The sequence below is a fragment of the Trachymyrmex cornetzi genome, unplaced genomic scaffold (genome assembly GCF_001594075.2).
Source record: "Trachymyrmex cornetzi isolate Tcor2-1 unplaced genomic scaffold, Tcor1.1 scaffold117, whole genome shotgun sequence".
Classification (NCBI taxonomy): Eukaryota; Metazoa; Arthropoda; class Insecta; order Hymenoptera; family Formicidae; genus Trachymyrmex; species Trachymyrmex cornetzi.
The window spans coordinates 432,262-446,357 of NW_017295730.1; the positions used below are offsets into that span (position 1 = coordinate 432,262).

At 37.7% G+C, this 14,096-nt stretch overlaps 1 protein-coding gene across 4 annotated transcripts in view; it reads right to left on the reverse strand.

Annotated features, from left to right (window-relative positions):
• Window positions 1-2,760: 2,760 nt before the first annotated feature.
• Window positions 2,761-14,096, reverse strand: part of osp (myosin phosphatase Rho interacting protein outspread) — a 217,765-nt gene continuing 206,429 nt past the window's right edge. For 2 of the 4 annotated variants that reach the window (XM_018514035.1, XM_018514041.1), the window contains 11 exons: window positions 13,356-13,528; window positions 12,962-13,102; window positions 12,694-12,855; window positions 11,918-12,087; window positions 10,739-11,694; window positions 10,485-10,641; window positions 7,560-10,400; window positions 7,190-7,478; window positions 6,243-6,663; window positions 4,380-4,544; window positions 2,761-4,111 (listed from right to left, as the gene is read on the reverse strand). In XM_018514035.1, the coding sequence (XP_018369537.1) occupies window positions 3,963-4,111; window positions 4,380-4,544; window positions 6,243-6,663; window positions 7,190-7,478; window positions 7,560-10,400; window positions 10,485-10,641; window positions 10,739-11,694; window positions 11,918-12,087; window positions 12,694-12,855; window positions 12,962-13,102; window positions 13,356-13,528 (5,624 nt within the window). In that variant the 3' untranslated portion in view covers window positions 2,761-3,962. The remainder of the gene's footprint in view (window positions 4,112-4,379; window positions 4,545-6,242; window positions 6,664-7,189; window positions 7,479-7,559; window positions 10,401-10,484; window positions 10,642-10,738; window positions 11,695-11,917; window positions 12,088-12,693; window positions 12,856-12,961; window positions 13,103-13,355; window positions 13,529-14,096) is intronic. The other 2 variants (XM_018514050.1, XM_018514056.1) reach the window with 2 other exon arrangements.

Sequence of the window (14,096 nt, forward strand, 5' to 3'; positions counted from 1 at the left end):
AATTTTGCACACTTACAATGTCACTTGCGATATAAAACAATAACAAATATCTATTTATTTCTTTCTAAAAAATGAAATATATGTCTTATTTCCATACTATTTGTTTCTTTCGAAAAAATGAAATGTATGTTGGCTTATTTTGTTAATTAGCTTGCTAAAAATTTATCAATAGGCAGAAAATATATATGTATATATCAATAATTCTCTGTAAAAATTAGATATTTGAGTTCTCTCGAGATACCTATCTAATTTCTAACCTACCATGTCGATATCGTGCGCTTCACCATCTTATTCTTGTAACGATTTACAGAAATATTTTTCTTTTTGTTATATAAATTATGCAAAAATATTTCAGCTTTTTACTGTCCATTCTTTTGCTATAATAAAATCATAAGGAAATTATCAATTTGATAATATACATAGAGGAGATAATATACATAGGAGATATCCGGAGGCGTTACAAGGCACTAAGCAGATACGCTCCAGCGTATAAAATTTGGAGGGGCGCAAAATATTAATAGGCAGCGCTACTCTTATAAATATAAAGCTCTGCCTTACCTACTTGATATTTTAAATGAATTAGCTAAAAGTGGTTTTCTGGAAATCTTCAAATTTAGCAATAGCGTTATAGATCTTATTAACTGTGCCAATGTCTGTGGTAACTGCAAAGGTATCTTTTTCAAAATTAAAAATAATAAAGAATTTTCTGAGAAATACAATGACGCAGACGCAGTCACGTGATTTAGCTATGATATCGATTAAAAAAGAATTGACGAACAGTTTTAATTACGTAATCACTTTTGATTACGTAACAATTGAAGACGTAATTAGAATTTTTAAAAACTAAAGCCAGAAAATATATAATATATTGCATTAAAAAAAAAGCGTCAAATATATTATTACAAAAAAAAACATGAAATTTATTGTATTCATATTCCTGTGTTATGCAAGTTGGTGGAAATTGCTTTATTTTTAGTTGTTGATTCGTTGCCATTGGCGGGAAATTGGTGCTTCAGAGACTTAGCAATCCTTGTGATGGGGCGCAAAAGCGAATTCCATCATTTATTGAGAAAGATCTATAAATATCTATAATTTCTAAACTTTTTATTGTTGAATAACATATGTACTATCCAGAAATCATTAAAAAACGTATAAAATATGAAGATATTTTTCGAAAATTGTCCAATCAAACATCGATACAAAGACCTCTGCTATTTTATTTTCGTGTTTGTGCAATAATATTACACAATTTTATAGCATTAAAACTCATGCAGAAAATCAAAGCTTCAATAACATTATTAAACTATAAACTATTTCTTAAAAATTATTGTATATATATAAAATAATTATAATTTAATTTAATTTAATATTTAATATTCTTAGCAATTTGTCTCGCAAATATATTTACATACATCAGTGACACATTGGAGTATACGGAAAAAAAAGATTAGTTGCAGCAGCAAAAATTTGCATGTGGTAGCTAAATTTCAGTCGTAACACATGAATACCTAACGTCGTATCTGCGAGGTCTAATTTCCATTAGCTGTGAGATCTAAATATTATTATTGTAACAGGCAAGCATTTTGCTATTATATCGCTCTATTGCTCATTGCAGCAAACGTTTTCGGTGTAGCAGACAATTTGGTAGCAAGTACAGTTTCAGCAAACTATATTTAGCTGTGGTAGAGACAATTTTTACACAGACATATTTGGTAACTATGACAACTTCATGCTGCTAAATAAATTAATCTGTAACAGACATGCATACTTTACTATCACGTCCTTATATTAGCAACAGCAAATCTTTTGTATGTATTAGCAAATTTCATAACTATAGTAGCTAATTTAATTTCAGCTAATCAGAATTAGCTGTAGCCAGTAACATTTTTTTTCCGTATAATGTATTATCAAATCTTTTGCAAAAATATATATACTTACCATTAATAATTACAAAACATTGTTAAAAAAAGATATTCTTCAATTATGTGTTTCAAATCTAATGTCTAAAGATTTGCCTCTTTTGATTAAATTTGTACGTAAAGAATTAAGAAAGACATATATTATAGTTAAATAACAGTTAATGCAGTTCAACATATGGTTACTATATTTTATTTCAAACGTGTTATATATAAATTATCATACAAATACAATAGTATAATCGTAATATATTATAAATGTTAAACAATCCTGAGTAATTATTCTACATAAGGGACAATCGAAAAGTTTTTAATATCTCTATCGTTTTTTAATATCGAGCGAATTATTGGAACGAATCGCAATAATAATCGCAATAATAATATATGTATAATATAAAATACAATAATAATATATAAACAATCCATACACACGATATATTGAGGATTAGAGACGAAGGGGAAGGAATTAATCGTCTTATATTTTATTAATGCTTAATAAAACGTCATAAACTATACAGTATTAACATCAAATGATCGCAATCTGAAAAACATTTACACAATGAGAAGATGCGATAATACACAGTGCAATGCCATATTGCTGTATTACGTGCAGTATCTATACATAACAAGAGCGAGAAACAAGCGTAAAATGATCTCTTCGTTCCCGATTAACAAACTAAAAAATTTCTTTTTTTCCTTTTCACTTATCCAACCTAGTGTCAGAAATATCTTCTCTGTGTAATAACCAGAAATGCATAATTTATAAAATATTTGTGTCTTAAAGATAACAAACTTAACGGATCCCCTCTGGGAGAGGATAGATGTACGCAAGTATAGAATCAAATTTAACCAGCGTAAAATGGAATCTTTCGTTTAACTTGACAAATATACTCAACAAATACAAATCCTTCAGAATCACGAAAATCTAATGATGTTAAACATTTAATTATTCGTATTTCAACGCTTAAAAATATTATTTCCTTTGACAATAACCATAGGATTTGTTTAACACGAGAAATCAAAGCATAATTTTATTCATCGAATACGCTCAGCCGACGTAAATTTCTAAAAGATTACGGAAACCTAATAAATATTTATCCTTGGTCCTATATATTTTTACATCGAAACACAGTTCTATACTACATTATAATAGGCTGCCTCTCTCACGACGTTTGTATACATGATTCGTAATACGCGTTTTCTTAATACACATTCGTTTTTAGCACTATTAAACAAAATATCGTGAATAATTTTGCACGTTTTGCGTTTTGTGATAATTAATGCCCCGAAACCGAAATATGTATTCCAAAATCGCTACATTCGCGGAAAGTCAATTGTAGCAAAAAGCCTACTCGCAGCTAGCGATAAAAAATTCCCTTATCAAAGTCTAAATGCAATATCAAAGAACGGCCGCCCGTAAAAGTGACGTGACGTGAGTAAATACGCTTAGAAAAATTTCTTGGGAAAAATTCTGTCAAAAACGACCTATCACAATTGATAGGCCCGCGATGAATTCTTGACATTACGAATTTTCACATCGTGGAAGAAGAATGGATTGCGCAATCCGTCCTCTTCTAATAATCGGGACCCGTTTCGGCTATTGAATCATGTTTACTTAATAAACATGTTCAATATTCACGACGATCGCGATCGGTGTATCGACTTTGGTCCATCAAAAATCATCCTAGCTTCACGCGATTCTCGTACGGCAGTGGTGAAATTGTAATTCGTATTCACACGAATCGCAGATATTATCCGAATGGTCCGTGTCTCATCGAGTGTTTTAAAATTATTTTTACGATTCCATTGTATGTATATCAAAATATTTTCGGTCTTATGATTTCCGAAAGAAGAAAAATCAGAACGATATTTCTTCTTTTATTTCGATATCATAAATGATGTCCAATGTTTTATTATCCGGACTACCATAAATTTTGTTTGTCAAATAATTTTAAATACACCAAATGTAATCGCTTCGACCATTTCTGTGAACGCACACGTACTATCTAATTATTAATCAGTGAAATAAAAAAAAAGAACGGAAGTTTAGAGCTCAAAACGTTTCTTCCTCTCGGCGACCATGCCTACAGCAGGCAGAGGAGGGTGAAGTGGATGATGGTAACTCGGTGTGGGTGTCGGAGGTAAGCTGCGACAACTTCTGCTGGACCATCTCACTGCTGGAGACCTCATCAACTCTGTAATGTATAAACAGATGACAGAATTGTTCAAGCATCCGGAATTATAAAAGCATCTGAAGACAACTGTCTCAAGATATCAAGATATAAAGCAAATAAAAATCATAAATATAAAAATTTATCACGTGGCACGAGAACTAAAGCAAGCATACGAAAATTATACACGAAAATAAGATGCGATAGATGTGAAAGTGATAGCGTGAACGGAATGATACACTTAGGTAACATTCAACAAAGTAACGAAGGAGGCAAACGGACTGAAACGGACCTGCAACGGAGAGAGTTGAGGGTTCCGGGGTGAAGCGGGATGTGTGACGAGCGTTGGCACGGAGGGTGTATGTCTGCGAGAGCTGCTGTTTTTCATTCTGCTTGGTCTCCTGCCACCGCTGGGCGCCAGTGCCGCCGCCGACTCGCATCTCTGTTGTTGTGCCACCTTACATGTCAAACAGTTGTCGAAATATTGTTACGCACAAAGCATATCGTTACATGTATCCGTAAGTGCTTCTCATATAGACAGCATCGGTTATTAGTCGCGATAACGAGAAACATTAAAATTATGAATTATGAATCGCTAAAGGATATTTGTCGCGCATAATGCTTTTACTTGAAATATTTTTGACTATCGTAGAATCGTAGAAGGAATTTGTTACTGCCTTTTAGATTTGTTACATCTTTCTCTCTCTCCTAGATCCATTTACTTTAGATTTTCCACTTTCCACAGAGTATATATAAGTATATATGTATAACTGTATATGCGTATGTACATATACACGTATTTACGTAATTATATAAAAAGTATAAAAATTACAATAAAAATTAATACAAAGAAATATAGAACTTATATCTTATTTGGAAAAAGTATATATGTACAATATTTCTTTTCGGATATCTTAAGATAATAGAAAAACTAATTTTAGTTTAAATTAATTAATTTAGTTTTAGGCTGTTGTGTCAAATTCCATCATTGCTATAGCTAGATATTAAAATATTCTTAATTGGAGATGTGCCAGTGACTAGATTTCTATGTGAGAAAAATTATATATTGTGTATATACTTTGAATTGGAATAATTAATATAGATACAAATTTCTTTGCAAAAATTCTGATATGTAAATATATTTTCATTTAACCACTGTCACATCAAAGTACAATTGTACGTTACCCACATCTTTAGCGCATTATATACGATACATGGCTAGTTAATATTTCTATAGATATTTATAGCGTATATAGTGTGTTACACCCACAATAAGGCAAGGTTAATTCGCATATTGCACATCATGGACCCTTACATATATGAATGTTAGCAAATAACCAGCGTTAGACAAGCACAATGCATCATATGCAATTAATATAAAATAATAGTAGGCACGCTTTTAACGTTAGTTATCAGTCTAATTTATAAATAACATAATTATATATAAGATTAGAAGATCGCCAATTTTATCAATTATTCTTACGAAATTAATGCAATAATTAACAATGTAGTTGTAATAAACAGAAAGCTTAAACTCATTCGTATATACATGCGATAAGGACAAGCTCTTCATAGGAGTTACCATTGCTCAATAAATATTGCATAGTTACATATTTATGCATAATTAAGCGGCCTCTACACAATATATTGATATTGATTATTTAATGTTTACATTAATGTTATTAATACAATTATTTGCACTAATAATATTGATCGTGTAGAGTCCGCTTAAAATAATATGCTCAGTCTTCGTATCAGTCCATATTTTAACAGTGTTAATATCTTAAAGCGCTGTTAATTTCCATAAAGCACATGTTAATCTCACTCTAGTATTACTCTTCTTCCGCAAGAGTAATAATCAAAGACAGAAACCTCGCCTGATTTTCGCGATTTTTCACAACTTTATGACATTATATTAGAAAACGATGCAACATTTTCGGTTGCATGCGGAAAATCATTTCAAGTAAAAATCTTCGAACCAATACTGATCATAAACAATGATACCATCGACAATAAGATCATAATTACGTCAACGATTACGCAATAATATTTTACAAAAGCACCGTGGACTCTCTCACTGTCAATCGACAACACATTCCATCACCGTAGACTCTTTCTCCCTTCCTTTCTCTCCGTATTCATCTCTCTTCTATACCTTGATACTGATGAGGCAGGCCGCTCCTCGGTCTCAAGCTGTCCCACAATGACGAGCCCAGGTTGCCATTACGCTTCTTTTGCCCTAAACTCGCCGGCTGTTCTTTTCCATCAACGTGCGAGCCGGAAACGCCGGTACTACTCGCCGGCCTAGTCAGATTATTCGAGTACGGCAACGACACGGACTTTACGCGCTCGAGTCTGTAGGAGAACGCGCTCTGAGGTCGATCCGCCGACAGAGACTGTTTTTGCAACGCGCTGGATAAGGAGCTCGCTCCTTTCGTACTCCGTTCACTCGTTAATTTCTGCTCGCTGCCACCCTGACTACCTCTGAGGCGTTGTGGCGAATAGGCGGGCGAGTAGTCTAGCGACAGGGCGGCTTTCGACGGCACGCCGGACGATTCACGAAGGGTGTCCCCATGCTGTTAGTGAAATATCGAAAATATGCGTCAATGCGGCTGATGGATGAGTGAGAGGGGCGGGTTAAATGCTAATCAAATCGCTGAACTATCCGCTAAATTACAATTACATCAGTTACGGTATTTACGATTCGTCGTTTGGTAAGCAAGAAACATATTCATTCCAGTAACACTGCAGCAGCGTTACAACGTTACCGCAATGTTACTAGAACGTTTCAATACGTTTTTTGCTTACTGGACAGACTCGTTCACGCCGAAGATCTAATATTATATTATTTACAAGGTGATATACAAGTTCGAGAATGTGTAAAAACGTGAGGTGGTCGTTAATCAAAAGCGTATGAATTTTTATTTGAGCGATTAAAATACGGGTACAGTCAGAAATTTCGTTAAAGCGCGACAAGCTTACTAAGTGAAACACCATAATATGTAATTGCAGCAGAGTTAATCAATTTAGTAGTGTACATGTTTGTTAACCACATCTACTCTTTTATAAATGAAAAACTTTCTAATCAAGGGCCATTCGTACCTTGAATTGTTGCAGTCGATGTATTTCTTCCCTCGGTTCGGCGAGCTCGTTGTCCCTACCTCTTAGAATCTGTATAGTATCGTTGATACCGCTGTCATTCGTCTCCAATACCAGATGCGCTCGCAATTGCTTGTTCCTCGCATCCAATTGCATGATGTGCTGTTGCGCCTGGGCGAGTTGCTTGGACAGATTGCCCACTTTCTCCTCCAACGCGGCTGACTCCACGCACTTGGACGAATATTTTGCGGACAGAGAAAGAATCTCTTGCTTTATCTCCTCCATTTCTTCCCTGTAAGAAAGAAAATACATACACTTAGTCTCTGCGTCAATTTAACTTCATGGTTAGAGTCGAACCGAAATCCTTGCATACTCGTGTTCTTTGTGTAGCACGCCGATGTCCTCACGCGCCTGCATCTGTTTGATAAACTCCTGCTTGAATTTGGCAATTTCCTTTTGCACTTCGTGTTCATGTGCTTTTCTCATGGCATCCAGCGCAGCCAGAGTCGCCTGCGTCTCTTCGGAGAGCGCCTGTTCCTTTTCCATCCTGAGGTTCTCCAATTCCTGTCGATGTTTCTCTTCCATCTCGGCAATGATACGCCTGTGCGAGTTCTCCATAGCCAACAAACCCTTTTCGCATAATGCACGTAGCTGCTTGATCTCCTCCTTGTACCGTTTTCGCGTTTCGGCATCGGTGTCCAATTCGGCGCTTATCGATCTCTGATAAGCAGCTCTCAACTCGTTCACATGAGCCGAATGCTCGGAATCCATCGCGTTGAGACGGTGTTCCAGTTTCCTAGCTCTCTCACGTAAGCTGGCCGCCTCCTGCTCGTATTGGGTTGTCAAAGATTGCCGCTGGCTATCCAATTCGCCCTTGATATCCATTAAATCTCTCTCCTGATTGCGCTTGAGCGTTTCTAATTCTTGATTGTGTTCGTTAGTTATTTTCTGAATAGTTTCTTGTAATTGATTGCATGTCTGGCACGATATGTTATTCATGTAATCGCTGAGCTTCCTTATCTGTTCTCGTAAATGTAAGCACTTTTCGCATACACTGGACCAATCCGTGACGCTGTTCGCCGACTTAGGCCAAATTATATTGTCGATTTTCATGCCCGTTTTGTCTCTTATACATTTGCTGAGTTCAGCTAGATTCTCTTCCAAGTGAAACAACGACTGACTGACGTTCTTAAGCTGCTCTTTCGACTCTCTCCTTCCAGATATTCTGTCCTCGCATTCCTTAATCAATCGCTGATAAAGGTAACTATACTCCGCGTCGAGAATCGGATTGCTTTGAAGATCGTATCCCTCGTCGTTTGCTAGACAGGAAAGGATCTCTTCATTTCGAATAAGACTAGATACGAAAGTTTCGCCAGACAATGCTGTAGATGATTGCCGTGTGGTTTCCTGAAGGAGGGCGATTCTGGAATCTATTAAAGCTTTGTGCGCAATTACGTCGGCGTAGTCTGTGAGCAGCTGACGGGATTCATGTTTGGAGTCGAGAGTCATCAACTTGTTCTTCTTCATCGTACGCAGACAGTCCTCGTAAGCTTCTGACAGCTCGTGTATGGAAACCTCCATTTCTTGACGCAATCGCGCTTGTGCCGCGTCCACCCACGATTCTAGCTTAATACTGTCTGCGTTATCGAAACTGAGGCAAATGTCCGTGATCGAAGTGACGTTTTGTTCGTATAATTGTCCATAACGCATGATAACGTGAGACACTTCGGCCTGCACGAGTTCCTTGCTCACGGTCTCCTGTGCTAAAGCCCATGCCTCGCGAATACGTCTATCTTCGAGTAGTTTCTTGTTCGAGCCGCTGATCTGCTTGCCCGCGAGATCTTCCTGCTCGGACAGACTCAACGTCTCGGCTGCCAGAGATTCCGCGAGCTGTCGCAACTTCGCGTCCTTGTACTTCCGCATGATCTCGTTGATTTCCCGCTGCTTCTGCAGCAGAAAGTTTAGACTTTCGCTGCGAGCGGCGTTAATCTCCTTCGGCGTTTCCGTCGACACGGAAGAGGGTCCTATCAGTACTAACTTATTCGCTAACACTTTAGTGAGATACTGAATGTAACTCGTTTTTTGGTACGTTTTGGGCTTAGTTCCGTGAATCTTACGCTTTAAGCTTGAGGCAAGCTGACTAGTTTCGACCAATTCACTCAAAACGGCGCTTCTGTCTGTCGTGCGATTTAACGCGCACTTTATCTGTCGCAGGATCACGGACTCGAAAGCTATTCGCTCGGCGACGAGTCTCATTTTCTCCCTCTCGTCCAGCCGTCCTTCCTGCGCCAGCAACTGCCGTCTCTTCGTGAGTTCGCTCAATTTGTCCTTAAGTATAGTTTCTAACCTAGATACCACTACCCCTACTGACTCGGTGATTTGAGCGCTAGCCTGGTTTTTCTTACATTCTAAGCACGAGTCCAATATTTCATTCACCTCTCGCAAACACTTCTCGGCTTTATCTTCCGCTTGCGTCGAGCCAAGACACTTCTCCAATCGTCGTTTCGACTTCGACACTACTCTCTCCAGTTTCTTCAGCCTTGCCAGGACTTCCAATGATACCTCGGAGGACCCACTGATTTCGCTACATTCGCTGGAGTCTTTTTCTGCGTCACTGACCATGGCCTCAGCAACGCTCGCAACTTTTGTTTCTAGAGTACTTAGTCTAATCAACACTTTCATTGGTTCAGAACTTGTCGCGCTATCTAAGGATTTTCTTCGCAATCTAGCCCGATCCAGATTTTTACTTTCTCTTCTCTTTTCTTTTTTCGGATTAGGACTCGATTCCTTCGAACTGCCAACCGAAACAGGAGCACTAATGCTCTTGCCTCTCTCTATAGCGCAGATCTTGTTTTCTAGATCCAAAAGTTTATCCTCTACCTCCTGAGAGATCTGGAAAGATTCTCTTCCTTTGAGAGAGAGTGATCTTCTCTTATCTCTGCTCTCAGCTTTTGTCAATTTTTGCTTTAGAGTTCTAATTTGTTTTTCGCTGGCTGCTAACTTATTAGTCAGGTCTTGGATTCTCGCCGCCATTAACTGAACCTGTGCTTGATTTGTCTCACTAACGTTAGCTGCGTCCTGTTTATGAGCAAAGATTTCCAACTCTAAAACATCTTGTGTAGCATGAGCTTCTCGCAGTTCTTTCCTCATGGCTCGAATTTCCATAACAGCCTTCTCAAAACGACTTCGCAACTCGTCGTATTCCTCCATAACTCTACAACAAAAATATCACATTGTATACGTGATTACTACTCATGCGATACACTTCTTATACAACTTTTATACAACGCGTATTTACCTTTCCTTATCCAATGCAGTCAAATCTAAATCCAATTCAATATTGGTTAAATCGCTCAGCGAATCGAAGCTTCTTCCACGTTCCCTCGAAGCAGAAAGTCCATTCTTTTCCTCTAATTCTCTCACTCTATTATAAAGTCGTTCATTTTCCTCGATACCTAATTTAAGCAACAATATATTATCAATCAAACATTTTCTTAAATTTATTAAAATATAAAATCATGTGTTTTACAAACGAACAGTACATGTACGTACCTTGAGACAATCTATCGCTAAGAGCTGCTGTTTCCGCCTGTAGATGTTCGACAGATCGGTGACTCGATGTTAGTTCGTTCGTAAGCATTTCACATCTCTCTGTCGTTTCTCTCAGAATAGCCTCTGTTTCAAGTAATTTACATTCTAAGACTTCTTTCTCCCTGTTGTACACATTTTTCATCTTTTCCAAATCGTCTAGATCTTTATTTCTCTGCTGTTCCGTCCTCTGTATCGTATTCAATAGTTCTTCCACTTGTTTCTCCCTGATAGACGCCTCTACTTTCTGTTGTCGAAGTCTAGATAATTCCTTCTCCGCATTTGCAATGTCGGTTCGTGCTGCATTCAGCTGCGACTTCAAGTTCTCAATTTCATTCTCCTGACGTTCGATAATGACTAGTAACGTACTCGGATGAGACTGATTTTGATCTAGCTGATCGCGCAGCAGCGACACTTGATTTTCCAAAAGCTCGACAATAAGAGGACTGTCGTTAGTACTCGAGAGGCAGCTGTTACTCTGCAAGTGGCCATTGTTCTGCTCCTCGTCCTCACCAAGTTCGCAGCAAGCCATCATTAGATCTTCCGATCTTACACTATCCAGGGTACTTCTTCGCGAACTCGGAGGTGAGCTCCGGCTTCTCTTATAGACTCTCGATCTAGAACTCGATCTAGATCGAGCTTTCACCCTCGACAGTGCGGTTCTTGTTAATGGCGGCGACGGTGGTAACTCCGACCATTCGTGGTTTGCTGAATCCGACCAGCCGGAACCTTTTAGCGCCATAGGCCAATCACCGTTTCTTACCAGCGGTGGTGATACCGGCATCTCCGACCAATCGCCGGATTCTCTTCGACCACCCTCGGAAGCGGTTCTATACTCTTCGTCAGACGAGAATAGAACCGATCTGGGCGTGATGGATGTCGATGGAACAACGGAGTCTCTTTCACGATCCGTAATGGATCTAAAACAATATTTGTAAGCATTCTTAACTTTAAAAATATGATGAATTATCTCTTGTCTAAAAATTTCTCTTGTAAAAAATATTTGCTCCAAAAAATATATAACTATTTTAAGCGTAAACTCCTTAAATATGTATATCAAATAATTATTTAGCACAAAAAGTTATTATTTTATGACGTAAATAAAATTATTTAATAACTAAATAATTGCATTATTATTCTCACGTAGTAGGCGACTGCGGATTCGTCTCTTGCTGAGTATCTGTACAAACGGTAAGAGAATCGTTACTGTCGGGATCAGGTAAATTGGCTGCTCTTCTGATGGCCGACATCCAACTGGACCTAATGCCGGCTGTCACCGCGGAGAGCACCGTGCTACCTCTGTCGTCCCAGGCCTGTGTTGTAAACCAAAGTAGTTAGTATGCGTCGCGCAAATGATACGAGCGTGAAAGAAGTGTCATGCAACCGCATGAGTTTCATCTTGAGTGAGAAACGCGACCGTTGCCAACAATCAATAGTGTGAGCAAGAAGCTCCCGACTTATTCTACCGTGAAATTGAGTTAGTATTTATTCTCCTGGACGCTCCCATTCTAAATACGGAAGCTAATTCCGACCGTCTAATTTAAACGTATCCATCAAGCTTAAGTGAAAAAGTAATCTATTGCTTAAATTGAATTTGTACAATTTTTGATACTCTTAGCTATTTTTCATCTTTTAATTACTTTCATACAAAAGATTAATATATACGCGAAAATCTTTCTGACTTTAAAATAAACTTTCTCAAGTTCTTTAAATGAATACATTCAATTTTCTCTCTCTGAATTTTTCCAATGAAAAAAGTAGGTCATGCTAGATCATAGAATCGCTAGACTTTAATTTAACATAAAAAAATGTTATCGCATAATTAAGGAGATTGTTTTGCAAAAGCAGTTAGGTACTTTCCGAGAAACACGAACGCTTCTCACTCACGCAAACACGATATCGTAATTACGATTACTCACGACAGTCTGAAATCCATAATTTCGTGCGACCTGAAGCGACGTGACCGCGGTGACAGTATTGAGGTCTATAACACCATCCATGATGCCCTTGTCCTCCGCACAAGGATCTCTGTAGTACATCAGTCCGCAACCTCTCAACACAAACCAATGTTTGTTCCATTCCTAGGTAAAAAAAATTTTTTTAATAATAAAAATTTTTTAATAATCACTTTAACTAAAGTGTACAAGTTTCTTCGACTCCCCTTATTCCTGAATATGCGAGACGCACCTTATTCAAGCCTTGCTTCATCAGCCAGCCCTTCTTGATATTCAGCAAGTCCTCTGCCGGCAGATCGACTCTCAATTCGGAAGTGGGTGAATACCTGATGCCGGAAATATCTAGACCGCAGCCATCGGGGTCGCCTCTGATCTGTACGTGAAACGCGTATCGTAAATATATCTTATTTTTAAATAAAATTAAAATGAGCATCAATATGATCCTCCACAGAAAGTCATATTTTTAAATACATCTCACAAAATCTTAATTATACGTTAAACAAGACGATTAGACATACTCCCATAAAATATTTAATAAATGTACTTTTTAAAAAATATAGTTAATAATAATTATTCTGCCGATGCAAGATACACAATCAATTAATAATAATAATTTATCTACGTACGAGTTTATCCTGATGAGCAGCATTAACCGCATCCACGACATCTCTAGTTGGCTCCGAAGTTCTTGGCTTGATTCTCCTTATTCGTGGCTGTGTTAATGAAGCTGCAATATCTCGTAACTTTCCCTCTCTTTCTCGTTCGTGCTCCAAAAGTATCCTTCGGCACGCGTCGTCATCTATATAACATATATTTTCTTACATTTCTTACATCTACAACATGCAACATACCGTAATATAATATTAACAAATTTTATCCCCTGTCTATATATTAAATCATTCTCTGTAATTTTGATCTGTTCACGAGCCTAACGGCGTGCTTCGAGAACTATAATTATAATTGTAATATTTAGAACGCTCGTGAGGAGAATCCAAGAGGCCACCGCATGAGACGAAACCGTTAAGTCAGCTTCCTGCGTTCGTAGTTATCAAATATTCGTTTCGCTACGTCGCATCGCTGCGTTGCCGAGTTAACTAATTAATTTCTTTTCTACTTAAAAGCACCGTCTGCCCGAGATGGGCGCTCGTTGGCACAAGTAAACGACCATTCCGTATTAATTGACTGCCGATTAATTAATAACTTTCGTGCCTGACGAAAGATTTCAACGTGAAATTTATTCACGAGAAATTCGCGATTTATTAGCAAACTGTAATTCAATGTAAATTACAGTTTTGCTATAATAAATCGCAAATTTCTCGTGAATAAATCCTACGTTGGAGTCTTTCGTCAAGCACGATTAAACCGAC